The sequence below is a fragment of the Macroventuria anomochaeta genome, assembly GCF_010093625.1.
Source record: "Macroventuria anomochaeta strain CBS 525.71 unplaced genomic scaffold BU25scaffold_55, whole genome shotgun sequence".
In the NCBI taxonomy this organism is placed as follows: Eukaryota; Fungi; Ascomycota; class Dothideomycetes; order Pleosporales; family Didymellaceae; genus Macroventuria; species Macroventuria anomochaeta.
In genome coordinates, this window is record NW_022985416.1 from 72,225 (window position 1) to 96,289 (window position 24,065).

Below are 24,065 nucleotides of genomic sequence, written 5' to 3' on the forward strand. Positions count from 1 at the left end.
CTGTACGACGACATAGTAACGAATATATTGGTAGCAACAAGATAGTGCTCCAAGACTATAGGGCAAAATGGCAATTGCGTGGTGAGGCTCTCGTCGCGATACTATTTTGACGAGGCTGTCAACAGCCTCGTTGCCAAGGCCAAAATCTACGCACAGGCCACCCCTCTCGAAAAACCGCGTGGGCACGGACCACGCGCCTCCTAATCTCGTTTCCTCCGACGTACCGATACCCCCGGCGCCTGGAGCGTTACCCCCCATCTCTAAGCTAGCACCTCGGACCCCCGAGGAGACGTTAAACGCGGTCATCCACAGTAGAACAGGGGTGTCTTGCTGTTGCAGCTTCTGACACTGCGAGGACATGGCTGAAGTACACTATTGCCTAGCTCAGAGTTTACCAGAGGGGGAGGCTGAGGTTGGAGGTGCTTGAACGATGTTTGTGGTTCTGCGCGGTGGGATGTTCTAGCCTCAGGGAGGGGGAATTGGCCAAAAGGGTGAGGACCCAGCACTCCACATTTGAGTAGCTCTCGCAAGCTCTCCTCTGTCTTCTTCCAACCCGACCGTCCTCTTGCGAGCGTACACCAATTAGCATTGACTTATCGAGGACCCTTGGATAAGCTGCACACCGTGCAGACCATCGGTACGTTCTCGCGTCGCTGCGCGGATGATTGGAACTACGAAAGAGCATAATAGTTCGTCAGCGATAGTAGCGGCCCGCAGCGAGAGGTTGCTGACCTGGTCAAATCGCTGACGGCCAATGCGGGTAAGGCTTCTGTGTGCTGACGCCCCATTTTTTATCATCAGCCTAACGCGTTATCATCAAATCACTTGCGGCACGGCCGATCAACTCCACGCCACATAATTGTTAACCTAGGTGCATTGCGTGACGCTAGAGGCCGATATAATGCAAGAGCGTACAGAACAAAGATCAAAGACAGCATGCTGCAAATGCTGTGATCCTTCGTCAGCGATGTGTGCGCAAAGGGGCAGATCCCTGCTCCAGTCTGACCGCCATGCCAGCACCTTGCTGCGCGTGCTACACAACTTGCATGTTAACTTGGTATTTGGTCTAGCCTTGATCGGCGCCTTTTCGTTCTTCATATGCATGTTTCGCTGATAAGCGGCTACAGGTAACGTTTAACATCAAGATCCCGTTACATCTGAGCCTTGAGGGCACGTGCGCGGCATCGCCTTACAATGTACACACACAAGGCTGACAAAATACGTCAGTTAGAGGACGAAGGTCTTTCTTTGTCATTGCGGTTGCTTTCAATGCCATCACAGATCAAGTCCTTGCTGCCTGACGATGAGCAACAGTCTAGCCTGCGGGACGACCTTGGTGTGTGCAAGGCCCACAACATGAGGTTCTGTGAGTGGGCCTAGGTTCTCGGGCCGATCCGTTCTGACACCAGCACGTGCGAGCGTTTCCAGTTTTGCATTGGACTCCATCCACTATATGACCAACACTAACCGCAATTGGAAGCACTTCGGTCGACATGCCAACGTTCCAGCAGTTGCCTCATTGGAACCAAGCTCAAGCTCGAGGTTGCTACAGATCCAGCGTCGGATAACTGCATGCAGGTCAAACTTGTTGCTGCTCTACGTGTTCTTTGTTGATTTCCATGGGCAGAGAATGAGTTTGCATCAGCTTCGAATGCCAACATCAAAGCACGTAGGCTACTGTGCACCTGCCGCTTTGAAATTCACTTGGCGGGGATATGCTCGGGTTGCAGGCAAACTCCCCGCATGTTTGCCTGTTTAGCTAAGGTTCAGAACATCTGGACAAGCCTCAACTCACAATATGCCAAATATAGCCTAGAGCATTTGAGGTTGGCTCGCCAGAAGTTTTCGGGCGCATCAAGAGCAGATAAGGATCTGCCGTGCAGAAGATGCCCACTTGTAGCACAAAAAGCTTCTATGCCCTCCTTTCAGATCGCCACCGCCTCCCTCAACACTCGATTGTCATCGACCCCTGCCCTCGATAAGATTACCCCCACCATCACCAGTACGCAAATCCAGGCCATTGGCACTCATTGAAAATGGCCACGCTCGAAGAGTTAAAAGAAACACTTCGTTCGAACATCAGACTAGATACAACCTCTTCAAAGAAGACGCTATCGGATAGCCAATACAGGGCCGGCTTCAACGTATTGGTGCAGGGCTCAACGAACTATCAGAGCTTCATTGTCCCGCAACTATCTCAGCTACTGGCTCCACTACTCGATTCAAGAGTCGAGATCTCTGCACTCGAGATTGGGCCCGGCCCAAAGAGTGTGTTAGGACGTCTTCCCTATCACCAAAGGAGGAAGATTCGAAAATACACAGCTTTCGAGCCTAATAGTCTGTTCGCGACTGAACTGGAAGCATGGCTCTTGCCCGATGACCAGGCAAAGTCAGTGCTTCCTTGTTTAGAAACTCCAGTCTGCATCCACCGGGTACCCTTTGCGATGCATGACAACACAGGGAGCGTCAACGACAATCACATGCATGATGGAGGAAAACCTTACGACCTAATTCTCCTTTGCCATAGCATGTATGCCATGCGATCAAAACGCAGCGTCGTCGAGCAGGCGCTGGAGATGCTCAGGAAGCAAGGAGGTGAAATGGTGGTCGTTTTCCATCGTGACGGAGCTCTGCACCTTGACGGTCTAGTATGTCACCAAAGTGCCTCTTTCCCTACCGGAGTCGTCAGGGTGGCAGATGATGATAAGGTGTTGGACGACTTTGCTTCCTTCATCGCAGGGTTCACGATGCGGGATGAAGAGGTGCGAAAGTCTCTTCACACGGAGTGGCGTAAAGCATGTCGTACCTTGGGCCGTCACGAGGAAGCTCATCCTAAACATCTGTCGTTCAGCTCGCCCGATATACTGGTGGCCTTCAATCGACATGCAACCGAATTGTCACAGCTGACAGCGCAAGTACCAGCAATCCAGAGCGACAGATCAATCAAGAATCGAGAGGCCCGCTTGCAGCGCCCCGCATCAATCTATAGGCCAGTGGATATCCAGCACATACAGCTGTGCGTTCAGTGGGCCATAAAGCATAAAGTTGGCTTGACGGTGATCGCGGGGGGTCACAGTGGCCACTGTGTCCGGAATAACGTTGTCTCGATCGACATGAGTGCTTTCGACCAAGCATACGTGCTTACAACAGAAGAGAAGCCCAAAACCACCGAACTGGACTGCCGTGCTTTGGTCGTCGTCGAAGCTGGCTGCACGACAGGAGATGTCATCGGAAAGGCCATGGCAGCGGGCGTAACGGTACCCTTAGGATCTCGTCCGAGTGTAGGTGCGGGACTGTGGCTACAAGGCGGCATCGGACACCTCGCTAGATTGCACGGCCTCGCCTGCGATGCCATCATTGGTGCCGTGGTGGTCAGTGTCGAGTCTGGTGAAGTTCTTTGCGTCGGGTATGTGCCAAGTCAACATCGACCTGCTGTGTCTGTGTGCCCGGAAAACGAAGACGACATGCTGTGGGCCATGAAAGGCGCAGGGACAAACTTTGGCATCGTAGTCAGCGTGACCTTCAAGGCTTATGCAGCACCGACCTATGTGGTTCGAAATTGGGTCGTATCTTTGAGTGGCGATCTCGAGGCGCAGGCAAAGCTTAGCAGATTTTGTTGCGGTATCAGACTGCTGCAATATACGTTGCACATGAGCCTCAATACACACGGTTGTAACGGGTCATGTTTAGCACGTTTCAAGTCATGTATATACCGTCACCTCCTAGCTAGATATCAACACAGCGCAGTTTTCCATCGACCCGATAGTCCTATGTTATTGTTTACCATAGCTATCAGTATTATACAGTGGCAGTTGCCGCTACAGTTATGAGCCCGGAAGCCTTCAGTTAATTGCTGCGTTCACCCGTTTACCTACAGCCTATACAACAGGCTATTGACCATACCGTCAGAAGCAGCCGACTGCTGCATGACACAAATCCGAACCAATTATCAGAAACATCAGACAGAGCGCGTTCTGCAGAGGGAAAAATGAGTGCTTATGGACAGGACCAGCTAGTGACGAAGACGTCAGTTATACTGAGCAAGCCTGACGACTGGGAGCTATGGCTACTTGTGAAAAGAGATATAGCAGAAAGACACGATATATGGCCATATGTCGACCCAAGTCTGTCAGCAGATGAGCTACCACAGCTCAAGCACGAGAAGCCAAAAGAGAAGCCTATTTGGAAGTTCATAAGGAGGCAGTTATCTCAAGAGGAGCAAGAGGATATCGACATTGAAGACCTGTCTGATCAAGAGCTATCAGCCTACAACACGTGGACCAAGAAGTATGAGCGTGAAGCAGCAATATGGCAACGAAAACAGAATGCTGTGAAGGATCTCAACATTGAGATTATCAGGACAGTTGATGCTAAGCATCTGAACTTGATTATCAACTGCCGAGACCCGTACAGTCGATTGACGACACTCAAGAAGCACCTCTGCCTATCAGTAGGAGAGAGGAATCGACAGCTACGCATCCGCTATCAAGCGGTGTGCACAAGGCCAAAGAAGGCCAGCTTGGACACATGGCTTGATGAGTGGGTAACAGTTGCTAGACTACTTCAGGAAGCTGGGATGCCAAAAGTAAACGGCAACCGAGCGCAGGAAGACTTTATACTGTCAATCAGGGGTCTAGACAACAGCTGGGCCGCTGTGAAGCTAGACGAAATGATAACAAAGGACCAAGAAGGAGAGCAGTACATGTCGACTGCGAATCTAGTCGCTAAATTCCGGTCATACTACCAACAAACAAGTCCAGTTGCATCATCCCTTGGTACCTTTGCAACATTAGGAGTGGCAGCCAAGCCAGACGGCCCCACTGCTTCAAGAGGATCTACACAACGCATGGTATGCCTCTGTGGAGATGAGCACAGGTTCAAGGACTGCCCATACATCAATCACAGTCTACGACCACGGAATTGGAGACCCAACCACTCAGTACAGAGGAAGTTTGACGAACTGCGTCAACAGTCCAGGAATCTGGCAGCAAAAGCCCTGAGGAGAGTAGAGTCTCAACTCAAGAAGGATGGCAAGTTGACAGAAGATGTCATAAGACAGTCTACGATCAGCATGGATGATGGCCAGCCAGTCAGGAGTACAACACACTGCAACGCTATGCTACAGACTACAGCCATAGCCGATCAGACCCAGCCACCATTACTCACCAGGTGGATATTGGACCCAGGTTCGAACTGTCACGTCACCAACACGAAGGGATCCAACTGGACTACAACAAAGAAAGGAGAGCCCACAGACTACGTCTACGCAGGCGGAGTGTTAGCTCAGATAGAGGAGTGGGGTGAGGTTGTACTCAACGTCAGCACTCCAACAGGACAAAGTCAGATGAAGTTGACGTATGTGGCCTACATACCTGGATTCTTCACGAGTGTAGTAGGACTGTCACGCAGCAGACCTCTTGGAGTACACTTTGACTCAGGACGAGACTGCCTGTATCAAGAGAAGGCATCAAACGTGATTTGTCTACTACAGTACCAGGACGGACACTGGTTGATCAACAATGAGAGAGAGCAGGTACCACAGCCAGCTCTATTGTCAGTATACGCAACACGCTACGCAGTACCAAAGCCATCACGAGACGATCGAAAGCCTCTCGTAGTCAGCCAGAAGGACGCTCACAATCTGTTTGGCCACATCAGCCAGAAAGCAGTGGACCAACTGGACAGCCACGTTGACGGCGTACAGATGGACCAACAGCCTAAGGCACCACAGTGGAAGGAGTGTGAGATCTGTGTACAGGCAAAATTACACAAGTTCGTCAGTCGACGGCCACAGAGAGAACCCGCTGGACGTCCGTTTTATCGACTGGGTATTGACCTTGTCCAACTACGTGAGAGAACAGAGCGCTGCTACAACGGTGATCTGTGGATGTTCCACGCGGTTGACCAGTACAGCAGATGGCACGAGGCCTGCTGCCTACCAGATAAGAGCTCAACGACCCTCAAACGTACAGCTAGTCGACTACTAGCAAAGATCAAACGTCAGTATCATGCTGAGGTGTCAGTTGTGAGACTGGACAGCGACCGTGGATACAGTGAGATGCTCCAGATGTTCAGAGAGCTTGGAATCATTGTTGAACCACGAGCCGAGTACACTGAGGAGCAGAACGGTCTAACAGAACGAGCTGGAAGCACCATTGTCACCAGAGGGCGAGCAATACGTATAGGCGGAGACCTGCCTATGGAACTGTCAAACGAGTGTTGTATGACAGCAGTATATCTACTCAACCGTACTCCAACGGAAGCCCTAGGTTGGAAAACACCGTACGAGATTATACAAGGACAGAAGCCAACAGTGGCTCACCTAGCCCTTATTGGATCTCGAGCGTACGTACTGAACACTAAGCTGAAGCGTGGGGAGAAGCTACAATCACGCGCTTTAGTGGGACAACTAGTTGGCTACGACTCTACAAACATTTACCGTGTGTGGATGCCTACACTGCAGCGGGTATTACGGACACGAGATGTAGTATTCATGCCATCTGAGAGTGGGACAGAGGAGACATACCCCAACCGACAGAGGCTACATGAGATAGCAACGATCCTTGACATCCCAGAACCACAAGAAGATGATCAGGAGACTGAGCAAGTACTGAGCCAGTCATATGTTGACGACATAGTCTACAGACAGTCAGACTCAGAACAAGCCGAAGACCAGCTTCTTGCTGAGGCTGTTAGACAACAGCGGTCAACTAAGAAGACTACGACACAATGGCTACCAACCCCTGAGAATACCCCTGAGCCAACTCAACCATTGGGGAACAGTCCGAACACTGTTAGCGATGGCCAGGAGACAGCTGAGAGCAGTCAGGAGACTGTAGAGATGCCACGAGGCTGGCATACTATCCCTGCAGAAGCAGAGGCTCCAGATCGACATTCGAACAACGCTCCAAGGAGAGAAGAGATTAGCAGCCACATTGACGAGGCAAACGTGTTGACGTCAAGAAGACAGCGACGTACGCTGGGATCATATTATGCAGCATTTGCCCTGGCTGTCAATCCGTCACAATCTGTGAAGCTACTGGGTGAGGCACCTCGTACGCGACTACACAGAGACCAGCTCCCAGCACCTCCACGTAGGTGGAAAGACCTAGAACAACACCTACATGGACAGGAGTTCCAAGAAGCAGCACGTACAGAGTTCACTAGCTGTGAGAAAAAAGGCTGCTTTGCAACAACAGCAACAGCAGCAGCAGCAGCTGAGACACAGATACTGCCTCTGAAGTGGGTATTCACGTACAAGTTCGACAAAGACGGATATCTATACAAATACAAGGCAAGGCTAGTTGTCAGAGGAGACCTACAGGATGAATGGGGAGACACATACGCAGCTACACTAGCAGCACGTGTGTTCCGGCTGTTGATGGCAATAGCAGCTGCATTTGGCCTACAGGCATATCAGTACGATGTGCTCAACGCATTCCTCAACACACCACTAGAACAACTCGTCTACGTACGTACACCAGAGCCATTTGTCCAACAGATGGGTGAACTACTGGAGTTGAAGAGAGCCCTATATGGCTTGAAAGACGCGCCACTGTTGTGGTACAAGCATCTGAAAGAGACATTGATAAGAATGGGATTAAGGCCAATCAAGGACGTACCGTGCCTGTTCACGAGTGATCAACTGATTGTATTCTTCTACGTGGACGATATAGTTGTTCTGGTACACCCACAGCAACTTGAGTATCACAGTCAGTTTGAGAAGCAACTTAAGGCAGCGTATGACATACGGAGTCTAGGAGACCTGAAGTGGTTCCTGGGCGTACGCGTAGTAAGAGATTGGACCACAGGAACTATACGACTGGTACAAGACTCGTTCATTGACAAGGTGTCAGTGAAGTTTGACCTGGCTCAAACATCAGGAAGATACCCAGCCGTACCGTTGACCGAGAGCTACCTGCAGCCAAGCGAAGAGGAGCCAAACATCAACCGTACACAGACATACCAGCAGTTAGTAGGATCACTGGCCTATATATCGACATTCACAAGGCCTGATGTGTCACGAGCACACTCAGTCTTAGCACGTCACCTACAGAACCCTGGACAGAAGCACCTAGCAGCTGCAAGACATGTGTGGAGATATCTACTTGGTACCAAGTACCTTGCTATTGGAGCGTGTAAACAATCAAGGAACAACACAACGTACATCAACCAATTCAACGATCTGTCCACGTTCTACGGAGCATCTGACGCAGCGTTTGCTGACGATGTAGAGTCCCGACAGAGCTCGTATGGATACCTGTTCAAGCTGTACGGCATGTGTATAGACTGGAAGGCAACACGACAACGATCTGTCACAAAGTCGACTACAGAAGCAGAGCTGATGGCGTTGTCAGTAGCTGGAGGAGAAATGGAGTGGTGGAACAGAGTATTCAAGCACATTAACTTCAGCCCAGATGCGAGGCCCATCATCTACTGTGACAACGAGCAGACGGTAGGTATAGTCACAAAGCAGGATGATAGACTACACACGAAGCTACGCCACGTGGATACGCATCAGATGTGGCTAAGACAGGAAGTACAGAACAAGCGTCTACACATCGTTTGGTGTCCAACTGCAGACATGCCAGCTGATGGACTCACCAAGTCACTAGTGAGGCAGAAGCATGACAAATTTGTCAAACAACTTGGCCTTGACAGCGTAGAGCGCTACGTTGTAGGACCTACGCACAACGCTGAGATACCAGATCCAGCGGGACTCACAGGATGGTACCGATAAGTACAAGTTCAGCTTTGTTGTTCACGGCAGCTGGGGGGGTGTGTTGCGGTATCAGACTGCTGCAATATACGTTACACATGAGCCTCAATACACATGGTTGTAACGGGTCATGTTTAGCACGTTTCAAGTCATGTATATACCGTCACCTCCTAGCTAGATATCAACACAGCGCAGTTTTCCATCAACCCAATAGCCCTATGTTATCGTTTACCATAGCTATCAGTATTATACAGTGGCAGTTGCCGCTACATAGATGAACAAAAAACATCTCCCACTTTGAGTTTATGGAAACTGTGCTTAAACCAAGAAAGCAAAATCATTGGACGAGGATTGATTTTGTCCGGAGCCTTGAGGCGAGAGCGTGGCTCTGAAACATTGAGCCGAGATCGATGTCTGAGTTGATGTAGCATCCTCAGCCGTTCAATCGTGGTAGCGTAGTCCGAAAACGAGGCTGCTGGGCGTGTCAGTGACACTGCATGATTGAAAAGTGAGTCCAATGAAGGGAAGAGAGGTGTAAGGTGATGCCACGAGACTGGAGGTATCCGACTCACCATGTGTACTCGACTGCGCGATGGCAAAGATTCGAGTCTTTGGTGGCCAGCGCAAGTGCGTATAGGTACGGTGAGAGATGGATTGCATGGCAGTGCGTCAACTGCAGAAGGTATGCTGCAGCCGTGAATGTGCACAGGTGCTCACTCAAGACCGGTTGCAATGAGACGCGGTGGGATGGTGTGGAGGAAGAATGTAGGTTACGAGAGGGGCGAAAGCCTTGACCTGGTGAGATCCGCCACTGTGGTCAGGAAAGGCGCGACGGAAGGAAGGCACCTACACACGAGACAGCACCCACCACATGCACTCAACAACACCACACGATGGTGAGCACACTTTGATGTTCATTCTTCATTATCTACCTCTCTCTCATCCCTCTCCGTCGACGTGCAACAATCCTCCATGTACCACCATTACTCTTCTTCTCCCACGTTTCCCGCCATCCACGCACCTTTTATAAGTACATCTGAAACAAAAGCACTCGAAATGTTATGTGCACTAAGTCCACCAAAAACGCTCCCATATATGCTGCTAAACGAAAACCATAGATGATAAAGCCGCTTCGAAAATCCATGGCGGAAGGAAGGTATTCGTAGATTGCTGCCTCTCGAATATAACTCAAGGAAATGTAGTTGCGTAGATATGGTACTGGTATCGCGGAAGCCAAGATGCATCTGTAAACGCCGCGCTCGCTGAAATCAAAACTGAACATGTCGGTCTGGTGTGGGTGCCGTGTATATGACTGTCGCCTCATATCGCCCTTTCGCCCTGTAGTCATCCTCCTCTTAGTACCTCATCTTGCCCAGTAATGAGAAGCAGTACGCAGCTTCTCTCTCACTCTTCATCTGGATCATGAAGACCCTTGCTCTTGCGCCGTTGACGCCACCTGTCTTCGCAACTTGTCCCACTTGCCCACTCTCATCAACATTGTCTTCCCATACAGACACTGCGATACCGCTACGTGCGACTCTTTCGAAGCACGTCTCCGACAGCGTCACATCGAGCAATGTCTGCCCTTCTTTCTTGCTAGTCACCAGAATGCGGCGCTCTTGTGTGTGGTCTCGTATGCCGGGAGAGCGCTGCAGAGGATTGGGGCTGCCTGGCGCACTTGGGTGTGGGCTCGGTAGCATGATCGTAAGTCTCGCACCGCCCATGTCACGCCACTTCTTCAGACTCTCTCGCTCGTATAGCCTGCACTTTGTGTTTGTGAGGCCTGCCGGTGCGCCAACTGCTCCACCAGGTCCGTTGGGCGATGATGCGCCTGAACCAGGTAGGGATCCGCTAGACCCGGTGTCGAAGCTGTTGAGTGATCGTGACCCGAGCGTCGAATTGCGCACGCTGAACATGCCGCCCTTGCCGAAGGAGAAACGACTAAGTGCGGATCGCATTGCGGTACCCATGGTACCTACCGAGGATTCCGTAGCGGCAGAGATGGAGGCAGCGCGTGTGCTTGACTTTCTGTAGCTGCTCCTCCTGCCTAATGTGCCTCCAAACAATCCGGACCCCGAGGAAGCATTAGTTCTTGCTTCGTTACGGCGATCCATTGCCTCTGCCCAGCTTGTCTGCCCATACGGACCTCGAGCGTTCTGCAGAGCAAGGTAGGTTGGATTGTTGATGCGGGACTGATTGATCATGGCATATAGCTGCGCGCACTCAGTAGCATTACGGCTCCTCAGCATGATGTTGTTGCCAGTGGTAATGCGTGAGTCGGGTGTTGGTGGCGAACGAATGGAGATGTCGATGGCTGTTGACTTGCGCAGGGGAACCAGAGGGGTAAGCTCAACCGCAATAAGGGGAGCGCGTCCTCCTGGCTGTAGAATCTCATCGCCATCGGACACGAGTGGCTTAGCGTGTGTCGCCGTGATTTCAAACACCTCAATCTTGCCGGGTGTAACGACGATGCTGCACTCATCTGGGTGCAGACTGTCCCACCTTCCAGCATCTGACCAAGAGAAGATGGATGCAATTGCCTTGGTAGCCTTGCCAGAGTTTGTTGGAACGGCGCGGTAGGGCTGGTTCGATGCAGACTGAGATGGGGTGATCGTACCGTTTGGCAGGGTATAGATTGAAGCGGGCGGCGACACCTTCGGAAACTCTCTCGTTTCTTCGGGTAATGGTTCGAGCGGAGTAGTATCCCTACCAGCAGAAGAGGGGCGTGTGGCGTAGCTTCGGGGTGCGGTATAGTTGAGTGGCATCAACGGTGTTGGGACATCATCATCGCGTTCACCCTCTGAGGAGTCGGATGTCAGACTGGCGTCATCTGAGTAACTTGCATCATCCTCGGATACAACATCTTCTTCGCTCTCACTAGACGATTCGGTGCAGGTCGATGGTTCGTACTCGTGCTTGAGAGGCGAAGATGACCGCCGCTTTGTCTTCCACCCGGGCAGTACCGGCGTGAAATTGGGTGTCTTGGTGCCCTTTAGAGTAACGGGTGTAGCTGGACTGGGCGATCGGTGCGGAGGAGGAGCTGGTGGTGCATCATCATCGTCTTCTTCCGCGCGAGTCTTGGGAGGAGGCTTGCCCATTTTTGGCGGCGCCGAGGCGGGTGGCTCAGGCAGTTCGTCGGCGTTTGCAGCCTCTCGCAATGGTGTTGAGGGCTGGCTCGACTTCCTTAGCCTTGGGATGGATGGTAGCTCCATTGATGGTGTCGACGATACCCGCCTGTGTGCTTGCGGTCGCGGTGGGGAGCCTGGGGGCGAGATAGACTCTTCTTCGACAGATTGTTCGCTTTCGTCGGACTTGTCCGAGTAGTCCACCTCGGATGTTGGCATCCATACACTGAAGTTCTTACCACGACGCTTCGTTGATTTGCGGCGCGGCTGCTTCTCCTCTTCGACGATCTTAGCCTCACGGCTTTGAATTGGCTTGGGCTCCTCTACAAACTCGATGGGATCGTCAAGAGTGATCTGACGTGAGGGTCGCTGTGAGACAGGCGATGATGTCACAGTCCTTGACAGTCTCTTCGCTTTTGTGCGCTTCAGCCCTGTGGGCGATGCAGTGTTGTCCGAGCGCGCTGCGTCGTCGAAGCTGCTTCGTGGTGTTCTGTCTGGGTCTTCTTCAGGACGTCTAGTGCGTCGCACCATGCCCAAAGGCGTTTGTGGCTCTGGTGGGGAGATGTCGCTTGCATCATGGTTTCTGCTTGCAAGGGAGCCGTCACCACTTGGTGGCGTAATCGGTGACACGGTGCGTGACTCTCGGCGTCTGTCAGGCGTGTCGTAGTTCCAGACCTTTGAAACTTCTGTGTGCTGTTCGCCGATAGGAATCTCGACTTCATGAGGGCTTGGTGTCCTGCTCTTGAAGGGTACAGTCGAAGCTGTTGCTGCGGACACCAAGGAGGAACCATGGCTGCTTGTGGGTCTTGCTATTTGGCCTGGTACCATCTGGTCTCGCTTGATCTCGGAAATTGGCGGTGGGATAGGGGTCAGGCCAAGCATTTGCACCCACTCAAAGCCAGCTTGCTCATCATCGATTGTAAGTGACATCACTTCGCTCCATTCAGACCCATCAGCTTGGTTGCCACGGATCATAACAACGATCTCACCCTTCATATCGCCGTTGCGAGCAGACACACGACCCTGCTGGATAGGTGGAAGCAGTAGCCATCGTCCCGTAGGATCGACTTCGCACAGCAGGATATCTCCTCCCTGACCTGTGCCGGGTGCATTATCGCGGAGTAGTAGCTCAACGCGACAACTAAGCTCTTGACCACTGGAGTGGTACAGATACATATCGAAGTAATCTCTAGCTCGTACACACCGAGCAGTATCAATTCGCACGCCAGCAAGCGGTGCCAGACTTCGAGGATCGCGAGCGCGTGTGGCGTCAATGCTGGCGGCAGCCTCGTCTTCGAGTCGAGCTTGTTCATCGTTGGACCTCCTTCTTGCGGCTGCAACAAGATCTTGGAAAGTGGCTGATATCTTGTCTGCGCGTTCGGAGGGTCTGACGTGATTGAGGCCCTGAACCATAGTTAGCGATGATCACAAGAACGTGCGAAAATGGTAGAGACCCACCTTCAAGGTCTTCGCCAGGTACTTCAACCGCACCAACGGCCGCTTCAGCATGTATGCAACATCGACTCGTTCGCCATCGCCATTCACAACGTATCCTTCAGCATTGCGCGGCATACCCTCGTCCCAAGGGGCGCCATCGTCCGGACCATTCACGATCTTTGCTGGTTTGAACGGGTCGTCATCGGCAGGAGCAAGGCTGATAACAACATCTTGGAAACCAAGACGCCATACGTTGATGTAATCGCCGTACACCCGTTGTGCGCTCTGAGCCCATGAGAAAAAGTTGTCTGGTTCTTCCATAGGCACACGTTTGTGCAGTGTCTTTAGTCGCTCGAGGCAGACACCCATATCCATGATGGGCTTCGTGACCTCGCTAGGGTCAGACTTGGCAGAGCGAGAGAAGAGACCGGCGGCGACGGCGGAGTCGGTCTTTGAGAGAACGCAGCTGAGCAGAACAGGAATGACACCGTCGACGATGGTGCGCAGCTCCCGCATATATTTGGCTTCGTCGGAAGCGAGTTCTCTCATTATGTCAGGGATTGTGGCAGTAGCCAGGCGGCTCCTGTTGGTTCGTATGCTGCGCGCAGACACTATGCTCTTCGCCCCTGCCTTGGGCATCGACAACACCGATATCAAGTCCGCGTGACTGGCGAGCCTGTTCTTCCTTGTACTTCTGCGACTGACGATTGTAGATGTTTCGTTCAGTTGCGAACCAACTTCGGAGGCAGTCGCACCAGAAACTGTTCTGTCGTCGCTGAACACCGACTCGCTCAGCTCTGAGCCCGCAACTTCTGGTGCAGGAGCTGGCTGCACTTTGCTCGGTAACGAATCGACCGATGCAATAGTAGACAGACGCTTGCCTCTTATTGGAAAATGGCGCTGTACTACGAGAGGATGTGGTTTCAGCGAGATTTGCTCAAAGTCCATGGTCGATGCATCCACCGATGACGAAGGTGCAGAAGAGGCAACAGAAGCGGCTCTCCATTCATCTTCCTTCGCCAGATCATCTGTCGACATGCTCTCGCGCAGTGGGGAAGACATCGAACGGCTCTTGGAGCGTGCGTGTTGGCTGCGCTTTGCGCCGCGACGCTTCAATGTCGGCGTGGGAGAAAGCGGCACCTCAGGCTCGGTCTCGGTCTCGGTCTTCCCGGGCACAGGTGTTGCAGCAGTATCGTCGGATACTACAGAAGAGGCCGCATCTCCCACAGCGACAGCGCTTGTATCAATCTTCAGTTCGCGAGATGCTTTCCGCTGCTCGTGGCTGCGACGCCTTCGCCTGCGCCTGCTGCCATTTCCACTGCCACTGCCACTGCCACTACCGCTGCTGCGCGGCCTTGCCTCTTCGACCGGTGCGGGCTCGACCGGTGCTGGCTCAGCCGGTGCTGGCTCAGCCGGTGCTGGCTCAGCCGGTGCTGGCTCATCCTTGCTTTCCGTGGAGGCAGTGATGACTGATGATTCGGTCCTCACTGTCGCTGAGAGATCGAGTGCAGACACAGATTCTTGGGCCGACTCCTTCGATCTCCGCCTGCGGCGCGGTGGGCGCCGCCCTGGCTGTTCTGCTTCGTCCTGCATCTGCTGGGTGCGGTCCAGCCAGGCCTCCAGTCGGCTTGCGAAAACTTTGTTGGGTGGTGACAACGGTCTTGGCTGCTGCGCGCGCAACTCTCGCATGACTTCTTCCTTCTCCGTGTCGACTGTGTCGGTCTTGGTCCTGCGATGTCGCCGTGTGGACTCTCTGAAGCCTTCATCGTCAGTTCCAGGCTGGCTCTTCGGCCGTCGCCTTCTCCGCCTTTCCCGTAACTCGTCTGCTCGTGGTGATGTGACTCTGTGGTTTGGCCCATCGACCACACTTGACTCTGCGTACTCGACTGTGACGAGGTTGGCGAGATCCTCGGGGGCTGGAGCGAGCTCCGACTTGCGGGCAGGTCTGTGCTTGACAGGCTCAGCGTCCTCAGCTGAGAGGGAGCCTCGAGGGGACGTCTTCGTCTTCCTACGCCGCACCTTCACGATCTCTGTCCCCTCCCTCTCGCGCCTGGGAGACTCGGGCTCCACTATTACTTCTACGCCAGTGAGGTCCTTTGCACTGCCAGACCCACTGCTGACGGGGCGCTCCTCGTTCCCAGAGCTCTTTCCAGCGCTCGAGGGCTTCGATGGCCGTCTTTGCCTCTGGCTGCCTTTCTTCTGCCCTGTGCTCTTGCTGATGTAGGTGGCGAGTGTTTGCGGTAGGGGTGGTGACTGTGGTATCTGCGGTGTTGGCGGTGCGGCTGTGACCTCTTCCGGTATGACTGGCTTGTCTTTCTTGACAATGCGCGAGGGGCGCACCCAGGCGTTGGGTATGACTTTGGGTGCAGGACGGGAGGGGTCTTTTGGCGGCGACTGCTTCGCGCGCCAGTGTGAGTCGCTCACAACGCGCTTCTTAGGCGCGACGGCGCTCTGCACGTCTTCGTCGAGCTCGTTGTGTGCAAGCGGTGTCTTCTTTGCGCTGTCCGGCCGCTCCGGGCTTCGGTCGGCCGACTTGGTCGGTGTGTGCGCCGGCTTCCAGTCCGGTTTGTCGGCCATTGGCTTCATCTTAGGCGTTGTTGGCTGCGACTTGGGCTTCGCCGTCTTGGGCTCGACTTCTGCGGATGGCGCTGCATTCTCTGCTCCGGCGACAACAGGGTCGGCGCCCCCGTCCTGCTGCCACCTCTTGATCTTGTCGCGCACGTTGGCGGGCTTGTTGATGCCAATGGCCTTTGCGAACTCGTTGCCGTTCATGTTGTTCGTCGCCTGCTTCTTGCCTGGTGAACCATTTTTTTTTGGGCTCGCTGCGTCCTCGGCGTCAGCGGGCAGCGGCGAGGCGGGCATGAGGCCCTGGGCGCATTGGCGGTGCCAGGCGGTGTTGTTGTTGAGTGCAGCGGTGCAGCGGTGCAGCGGCGCAGCGATTGTTTGGGCGGCGGCGTCTCCGGGGGAATGTTTACAGCGACCCGGACCTCGACAGCTTGGCTACCTCGTAGTAGTCTTCTCCCCGCTTCGGGGCTCAGTCAGCGTCAGCGAGGGGATGCGGGTGGCGGCAGATGTGTGTCAACGAGTGTCTTGGGGGGGGGGGGGGGGGGTTCTGCAGTGAGGTCCCGCTCGCACGGAGCGTCAGGCAGGGCGGTGGTGCAATTCAAGGTTGTTGTGCTAGATCCATGTGTGATGCTGGCGATCCAATGGTTTCCAGCGCATGGCCCACCCAGCAACAAAACAAGGCTAACCGCACCGCTCACGATAAGAGCCGGATAGTGCTTGGTTACGCCAAGCATGTGCCCGTAAGATGGATGGTGCTTGCTGTTTGCTTTCGTCAGCGACGGTCTCGTCTCGTTCCCAGCCTCCTCTTTTGCAGCGTGGGCGTCGCTGACACTCGGTGGGGATGCGTGCGGCTCGGGATGATCCGTGACGCACTCGCTGGTCACTGCACGTTCATCCATGCTTCGATCATTCGATCAGATTGGCCCGGAGGTGGCAGCCACCGTGTTTGCTGCTGCTTGTTTGCCCTGAACAAGAAGGCTCAGAGGTGACGAGTGCAGCAAGAGGAAACACCAGCGAAGATGCAAACAAAGAGGGACAGAGCTTCTACTTGGAGGTGCGGCTCAACGGCTGCTACAGCTACTCGGAGCCGGGGACGAGTTTACATGCAGGATACAAACAATTGATCGGTTATCATCCAGATACATCTGCTGTCGCCTGCCAGCTGTATGGAGTTTCCGGTACTTGATTTGACGTGAATTTGCTAAATGCATCTTGTAGACCTTTGGTGCAAGTGTTAAACCATTGCGTGCCAATGCTATCTACAGTGTAGAGCCCGGACTTCTCACCGCATCTTGAGGTATGGCAATGGTGAGGTGACGATGAATGCGGGTGACGGTGAATGCGGGTGACGCTTGGAAAGCGGTCCCAAGGAGTCTCTAGATATATACAAGGTCTGCAGGTAATTACCCCACACGAAGGCCCGAAGTTCAGCTGCCGGCCTGCCGACGATCGACAAAACAAGGCTGTTCCGGAAAAGGTCAGCGATACACTTCATCTGACGTGCACTCCCGTCGAAGTAGCTCCATGTACGAAATGTTCATCCACATGTTTTTTCTTTGTATTGCCACCATGTGTACTCGTCTAGCATGCAAGCAATCAAGCCATGATAGCTGCGAATCTAGGGTACATGTACATCTACACAACATCTATCATCCTACTTTTCGAGTACATTCGCGCCAGAACGCCGTTCCTCCCACAACACATCCTAATCGAGTCGTCTGCCGTCGAATTGCTTCTAAGCCTTCTTCTTGTAGTAGCCCATCTGCTGGGCCTTCTGCAACAGCTTGGAGGCGTCGTTGACAGCACGGAAAGCGCGAACGCTAGCATCGACGCTCTGGTACATGAGGTAACCAGGGACGGCGATCCAAAAGAAGTTCATGAGCACGAAGTAGCCCCAGTAGTAGGCAGCCTCAGGGCGGGTGTAGGCTACATCGAGGATGTAGTGGTCGAACAGCGAAGTCGCGTAGTACAGGACATCGCCATAGAACTGGCCGAGCGAGACGATGAGCTGCAGAGAGTAGCGAAGCGGGTGGTCGACAGCGATCAAGTAGGCGGTGACGAAGGAGAGGGGTCCCCAGAAGGCCTGCCCGTAGCGTTAGTACGGAGATAGGATTGTGTGCGTAAAGGTGACCTACGGCAGTGACTGTCTCCATGCACAAGACAAACGCGTCCTGGGTCAAATAACGCGAATCACTGAGCGCGTACTCTTTCCACAGCTGGCCAAACAGATCCTGCATGCCGCCCATGCGCCTGAAGTTGTAGGCAAAGTAGCCCTCAAAGAACAAGTGAATGCAGCCACACAGCACGAACCACATCATGATGAGCACGTCCGAGTTGCTGGCGTTCGGACGGGACTTCATCAGAACCGCATAGGTTATGCTGAAAATGACAGCGCACCCCGCGGCAAACATGCTAACCAGCTCGAATGTGTTCCATTCGTTAGCCATGTACCCCACGATCTCAACGCCGAGAGGATAGTACGGGTGCAGCGGCGCTGCAGAGGATGAGTTGAAGGCCATGGCGCTGCGGTTGAAGTCAGCGCGACTCGACGATGCGTGGAGGTGAAGAGTGAGAGAACACCTGGCGGGCGAAAGGGGGACTTGGTGTGGGCCGGATCCAACATAGATTCGATAGTCCAGTTTTTCTCTGGGGTAGCGTGCTATGAAGGGTTTAGCTCAGGTTCTCAGGGCAGGGATCCGCGGATCAACGCTGTCAGACAGCGATAGCATCTCGAGATGTCAGCAGCAGACATGAAAGCACGTGACAGTGGGTATCCATGAATAGGATGTTTGAGGATAAGGTCTTCGTCTCTGATAGTTTATCCGGGCTGAGTCAAGCATCCACGGGTAAGTATCCGTCCCGCATCCGAGACCTGTTTGTCAGGCCTCGTACATAGAGAGCGCAACTGCTGAGTGATCCTTCGCTGCGAGCCCCGGGGGAGACTAGTGAGGTAGGGAAACCCAGCTTCATCATGCATCTTCAACTCCCAAGGAATCGCGATGAAGGTGCTACGAGGTACCGCGTGGAGGCAGGCACGATCGCTGCTCCTCCCCCTCAAGCCGCTCTCGTCCCGTGTCCCGCGGCAAACCTCGGCTCTTGCCCCAGGTTTGATATCATTCAACCATCTCTACACTGATCAGTTGCATCATCACAATCTCAACAACACTATGTCGAAATCGAAGACTCAGTCAGACCCTACGCCCACACCAAAGTGGCAGTCGGTCTCATGGCAGAAGAAGGATCAACAGTTCGCTCGCATACCTAGTCAATGGCGCTTGCCCCAATTACCATCCCCAAGTGTCACGAACTACCTTGGAGTCCCACGCGAGTGTGGGCTGTTGACAGACAAAGAATTGGACATTACAGAGAACTACGACGCTACTTCGCTGGCAAAAGCAATTAGAGAAAGAAAGTTAACAAGCGTGGCAGTCACAACAGCTTTCTGCAAGGTAGCTTTGCCATAGACATGACATGGACACAACTGACTCCAGGCAGAGGGCCGCCATTGCACATCAACTTACCAACTGTCTGACCGAGATCTTTTTCGATGATGCACTGAAGCGAGCAGCAGAATTAGACGCGCATCTCGAAGCTGGCAAACCACCTCTAGGCTTGTTACATGGCGTTCCTATATCCTTGAAGGATATGTTCAAGGTCCGTGGATATGACTCTTCCCTTGGTCTGGCCGCACTGTCCTTCAAGCCAGCTACAGAGAACTCAGTACTCGTGGATCTGCTACTTAGCTCCGGCGCAGTGCTCTACTGCAAGACGAACGTTCCACAGGCTCTTATGGCGCTTGACTCGCACAACAATGTCTTCGGCCGCACCCTCAACCCCATCAACACCGCACTCACTGCAGGTGGCAGCACTGGCGGCGAAGGTGCTCTACTGGCAATGCGCGGCTCCGTACTTGGCATTGGTACAGATGTCGGAGGTTCGATTCGAATCCCTGCCATGTGCGACAACCTGTATGGTATCAAGCCTAGTGATGGTCGCATACCATACGCGCTTATCGAAGGGGGTTCACTTCCTGGTGCAGCTAAGCTTGGTCTACCAGCAAGCGCAGGCCCTTTGGCGCACTCCATGCGGGACATGGACCTATTTTTCCAGGCAGTGTCTGATCAAAAACCGTGGTCATTCGACCCGGATGTCGTGCCATCTCCGTGGACGTCGCTTAGCATCCCATCAGCGAAGAAGCTAAGAATCGGTGTTGTAAGGAGCGACGGCGTGATCAAACCCCTGCCACCCATCGCGCGACTACTGGACGAGGCGAAAACCAAGATGCAAAAGGCTGGTATCGAAGTCATCGAGATGGACATTGCCTCGCTCTTCTCGCAATGTCATTCTCTCGCCAATGGCTTGTTCAACGTAGAAGGTGCGAATGCAATGTTTGATCTGCTGGAGTCTGGAGAAGAACCACTGTCGCCATGGCTGTCAACCCGACTAAAGAGAAGGAACATGGCGCCATTCGAAAAGCTACAGGAACTTCATGGCAAGCGAGAGAAGCTGCGAAAAGAGTGTCTGCAGATGTGGAGAGACAAGACAGGCGAGATCGATGCCTTCATCTGCCCTGTTGCACCACATCCTGTCCCACCGATCGATCGCTACAATGGCGCCGGCTACACGAGCTCCTTTGTGTTGCTTGACTATCCTGCAGGTACCATACCTGTCCGCACATTCACCAAAGCAGATGTCAAGGGTGAGATGAAAGGCAAGCCGATAGGAAGCTGGGACAAAGTCAATCGGGCTCTCTGTGAGTTTACCGCTTTTATTGGTGATGCAAAGCGCAATACTGACGACAGAAGGGACCGAAGTCGATCGCGACTTGTACGTAGGGTCGCCACTGTGCATCCAGGTTGTAGCGCCGAAGCTGCAAGAGGAGAAACTGGTGCACGCCATGTCCGCCATAGATGCAGCGTTGAAGGCGGAGCAACCACTCTCTGCAAAGCTCTAGAAAAGAAATAGGACGATTTTACGTCAGTACGGTTTTCGTAGGAGCATCCCGTATTGATCATTGGGGTTCTACCTCTTACCGGCCGAAGATAAGTATTCGCAGGTGTTTCTAGCGCAAACGACAAGCGTTCGCCGAAACGTTCCGAACTTTCCACGCAAACAGCCGAAATCTTCCGCGCCCAAAGTGTAGCGACACACAACACCACGATCCCAATTCGAGCAAGCGTGCGCACCAAGCGATACGTATTCTACTTCCCTGGCGACGGACGGACTACCGTGGCTTGGCGGCGACAATGACAGCGCAGTTTCAGCTCGTCTGAACCCCATGGGGATATCCAGTCTTTGATGTCATCAACTTGAACTTCTACCACAAGACAACTCAAGTCGTATTTCTTGCGATTGAGGCAGATCTCTTGGTTTTCCCAACCGTTCCGGTCCTCCCAGGTGCAGGCCTTCCCCAAGTGCAGCGAGAAGCAGTACCAATGCGTCGCAGTCCTTAAACAAACAGCTCCCGCTCATGTAGAGATTAGCTTTCGGCCGCTTCTGTCTAGTAGCTGACAACAACCAGACGAGCATCGACACATACCGAAAGGAAACTCAGCGTCCACCATCATGGACAAAGAGAGAGCGGCCTATCTGAATAGCATCGTCGACCGACTTGTCGACCTCAGCACAGCGGAAAGAACGACTGCTCTTACACATCTGTACAACCTGCGCACTGCGGCCGTGGAAGACCTCAGTGACCTCAGCGACAATCGACAACACTGGGACATCGTGCTAGGCTCATCCGAACAGCCAGACAATGTGAGGGCTCTTGTCTGTGACCTCACCCAGCTTGCCGATGATGAGCTTGCTGTCATCGGTATGCAGGTGTCGGATCGGTCGAACGTAGCGCACAAGCAAGTTTTGCAGACCGTTGACGATGAGGAGAGGGCAAAGCTTCAGGCTCAGCTTGCAGCAAGCGCAAAGCAGTCAGTAGCCCACATCTGCTAGTCATGTTCCATATTTGATAAGATTCAGGGCACGTGAGAGCTATATGGCCGCTCGACAAGGCCTTGACATGAAGCACAAAGCGAAGCTCGCGGAGAAGATGAAGGACGTTCGAGACGCAATCGAGCAAGGCATCAATACCGGCCAAGACGTAACGACACTCGAAGAGATCTTCGACAGGATCGAACAAGAGTTTTGGGATCAGTATCCCAGATCATCTGGCGGCCCAGATATCAAGACCGAGGAGCAATGAGCTAGTGCTACCAGGCCTAAAGCTTAGACGACCCCGCACACGTAGGATGACGAAAACGATTGCTATGGCAGCAAGCACGGTGCCCATAACAATGACATGTTAAATCGGCAGCCATTCTGCACAGCCACGTTCGAACGCGCGCTTACCCTACGTATATGGACACACATACCACTCCGTTGATCCGTTTCACAAAAACGCGCCTGCTCGAGATGTCGATACAACAGATTCGAAGCTCGAGCACAACCACGACTGACGCCCATGATGCGGGGTCCGGCTTGGACAACACAATTGGTGTTGATACGAAGAATCAGAGGTACAGAGAGCTCTTTGGTTCAATATGCGTCCACTTACAGTTACTATAGTGACGATGCTGGTCAGGCAAGTGAGGATGACGATGAGACCATAGCGGAGAGAGAGCGTAAGATTCAAGAGTTGAGGCAGGCGCTGACAGTCGCTTTGAAGCACTTGGAAGATGAGAAGGAACGGAAGAGGGCAAGGCTCAATGCGATGGGAAACAGGCGTTGAGCAAGTGGCAGGCATACATCATGCTCATATAGCAGGTACTTGCCGAGCGTGCTTCACTTACTCCGAAACGCATAAAGTCTAGTTTTACAAAGTTCTCACATGTGGCTGCACTCGCAATCGCAATCAAGCCCACTTCTAAATTCTAACCGTATCCAACTCCCATTCCTTCTGCGCACTCCACCAATAACGACTCTTTATGAATTCGCCACGAAACATGGAAGGAAAAACTCTCCAGGACGACGCACCTGCTGAAGGAACCGCGCGCGACTTCAACGTCACTCATCGCAACGCTCCAATCAATGTCGCGAATACCCCTACAGACAGCAAAGATACCGGAGCCAAGTTTGTGAATAGTAGCATTCTGCTCACACTACACTAACTTGTACACAGCAACGCCACATTCAGCGACAACAAATCCAACTCCGCGTACGGCGCACTCCAACACCAACGCACAAAGGCAGAGCAGAATGGGATCACGGAACATCAGGTTGAGGTTGCGCTGCTGGGAGCGATAGTTGCAGCGCGTGAGAAGGTGGCCAGGGAGCTCGATGAAGAGAGAAGGCAGCTGCTAGAGAGATGTGAGATGCTGGAGAGGGAGGTGAAGTTGAGGAAGAACATGCGCTAGGCCGGGATGGAGTTGGTCTGAGGGATGACACAAGAGGACGACGGCTTGGATGAAGTTGAATTAAGAGCTCGTGCTCCGAGCAGTATTTGCGGTGAACGAGTAACAGTCCTTAACCATCGTCCCTTGCAGATCGAATGACTTGATTGTAAGGAGTGAAGCGCCTGCTGATTCCGATGAAAGCTACGTACACGCTTAGTTTTCAGAGCAAAAAGGTGCGCTAACATACAGTCAGCGACGACTTCCCAGCCTGGCTCGCCGAACGCAACGCAAAGCGCCTCGAACTCTCGCGCCTCGCAGAGCTCGATCGTCCTACCAAAGAGGAGTTTGCACAGCCTGAGGAGTTCCGCAGGAAGCCCGCTATGGCTAATCTTCGTGATGAGGCATGCAGGGATCCGCACATGTATGCTAGGGCGATGGAGGGTATGCTGCCGTATCTGAGAAAGTATGCGGGCCTGGGACCTTCTAGGGAAGAGGAGATTAAGACTGAGGTGAATGAGCTGAAGAAGGAGCTTGGAACGCGTGACGACCAGGTTGAGGCGTTGAAGCGGAAGTGTAGGGAGTTGGAGGAGGAGAAGACGGATCTGGGCAAGCAACTGCGGGGCTGAGTGTCATACCGGGCGAGCGTTGCCGATATCCTAGAACCGTTAGGGTACAGATATACACAGGTATTCTGTAGCTTCGCTCTGCCTCTGGGGCGGTGATTGTGGTTGTAGATGCTGTCATCAACACCAGATCTACCCCTTCCCATATTACACTAGCCTCGTTCGTAATCAGCGGCCATGAGTTCAGCCTCAAGCTGCGCACGTTCGTCCACCTCGGTTATGAAGCGGCCTTCGTCCGCGGCATCCCGCTTTTTGAGCGACCGTTCTTCAG

General features: G+C 53.2%; 7 protein-coding genes across 7 annotated transcripts; 4 read left to right on the forward strand and 3 right to left on the reverse strand.

Annotated features, from left to right (window-relative positions):
• Positions 1 to 2,036: 2,036 nt before the first annotated feature.
• BU25DRAFT_482796 (FAD-binding domain-containing protein) lies at positions 2,037 to 3,830 on the forward strand (the record flags this gene model as incomplete). The annotated part of the gene is made up of 1 exon (XM_033711143.1): positions 2,037 to 3,830. The coding sequence occupies one exon, from the start codon at positions 2,037 to 2,039 to the stop codon at positions 3,828 to 3,830; it is 1,794 nt and encodes a 597-aa protein (XP_033555648.1).
• Positions 3,831 to 3,988: 158 nt separating this feature from the next.
• On the forward strand, positions 3,989 to 5,527 carry BU25DRAFT_354400 (uncharacterized protein; the record flags this gene model as incomplete). The annotated part of the gene is made up of 2 exons (XM_033703510.1): positions 3,989 to 5,186; positions 5,244 to 5,527. Coding segments are annotated over 2 exons (1,482 nt in total), but the record flags the coding sequence as incomplete, so codon positions are not given.
• A 4,093-nt stretch (positions 5,528 to 9,620) lies between these two features.
• On the reverse strand, positions 9,621 to 16,377 carry BU25DRAFT_495758 (uncharacterized protein). The gene is made up of 2 exons (XM_033711878.1): positions 13,303 to 16,377; positions 9,621 to 13,248 (listed from the first exon to the last, which is right to left on the reverse strand). Exons 1-2 carry the CDS (start codon positions 16,141 to 16,143, stop codon positions 10,075 to 10,077), a joined length of 6,015 nt encoding a protein of 2,004 aa, XP_033555650.1. The 5' UTR covers positions 16,144 to 16,377; the 3' UTR covers positions 9,621 to 10,074.
• A 1,204-nt stretch (positions 16,378 to 17,581) lies between these two features.
• Positions 17,582 to 18,365, reverse strand: BU25DRAFT_435501 (3-beta-hydroxysteroid-Delta(8),Delta(7)-isomerase; the record flags this gene model as incomplete). The annotated part of the gene is made up of 2 exons (XM_033708921.1): positions 17,582 to 17,929; positions 17,982 to 18,365. The coding sequence occupies 2 exons, from the start codon at positions 18,363 to 18,365 to the stop codon at positions 17,582 to 17,584; spliced, it is 732 nt and encodes a 243-aa protein (XP_033555651.1).
• A 257-nt stretch (positions 18,366 to 18,622) lies between these two features.
• Positions 18,623 to 20,800, forward strand: BU25DRAFT_426476 (acetamidase; the record flags this gene model as incomplete). Its single annotated transcript, XM_033708420.1, has 4 exons — positions 18,623 to 18,692; positions 18,838 to 19,295; positions 19,342 to 20,599; positions 20,652 to 20,800. The coding sequence occupies 4 exons, from the start codon at positions 18,623 to 18,625 to the stop codon at positions 20,798 to 20,800; spliced, it is 1,935 nt and encodes a 644-aa protein (XP_033555652.1).
• Positions 20,801 to 20,834: 34 nt separating this feature from the next.
• On the reverse strand, positions 20,835 to 21,268 carry BU25DRAFT_237750 (uncharacterized protein). The gene has a single exon (XM_033701483.1). It carries the CDS (start codon positions 21,124 to 21,126, stop codon positions 20,869 to 20,871), a length of 258 nt encoding a protein of 85 aa, XP_033555653.1. The 5' UTR covers positions 21,127 to 21,268; the 3' UTR covers positions 20,835 to 20,868.
• A 143-nt stretch (positions 21,269 to 21,411) lies between these two features.
• Positions 21,412 to 22,042, forward strand: BU25DRAFT_426477 (uncharacterized protein; the record flags this gene model as incomplete). The annotated part of the gene is made up of 2 exons (XM_033708421.1): positions 21,412 to 21,770; positions 21,820 to 22,042. The coding sequence occupies 2 exons, from the start codon at positions 21,412 to 21,414 to the stop codon at positions 22,040 to 22,042; spliced, it is 582 nt and encodes a 193-aa protein (XP_033555654.1).
• Positions 22,043 to 24,065: the final 2,023 nt, after the last annotated feature.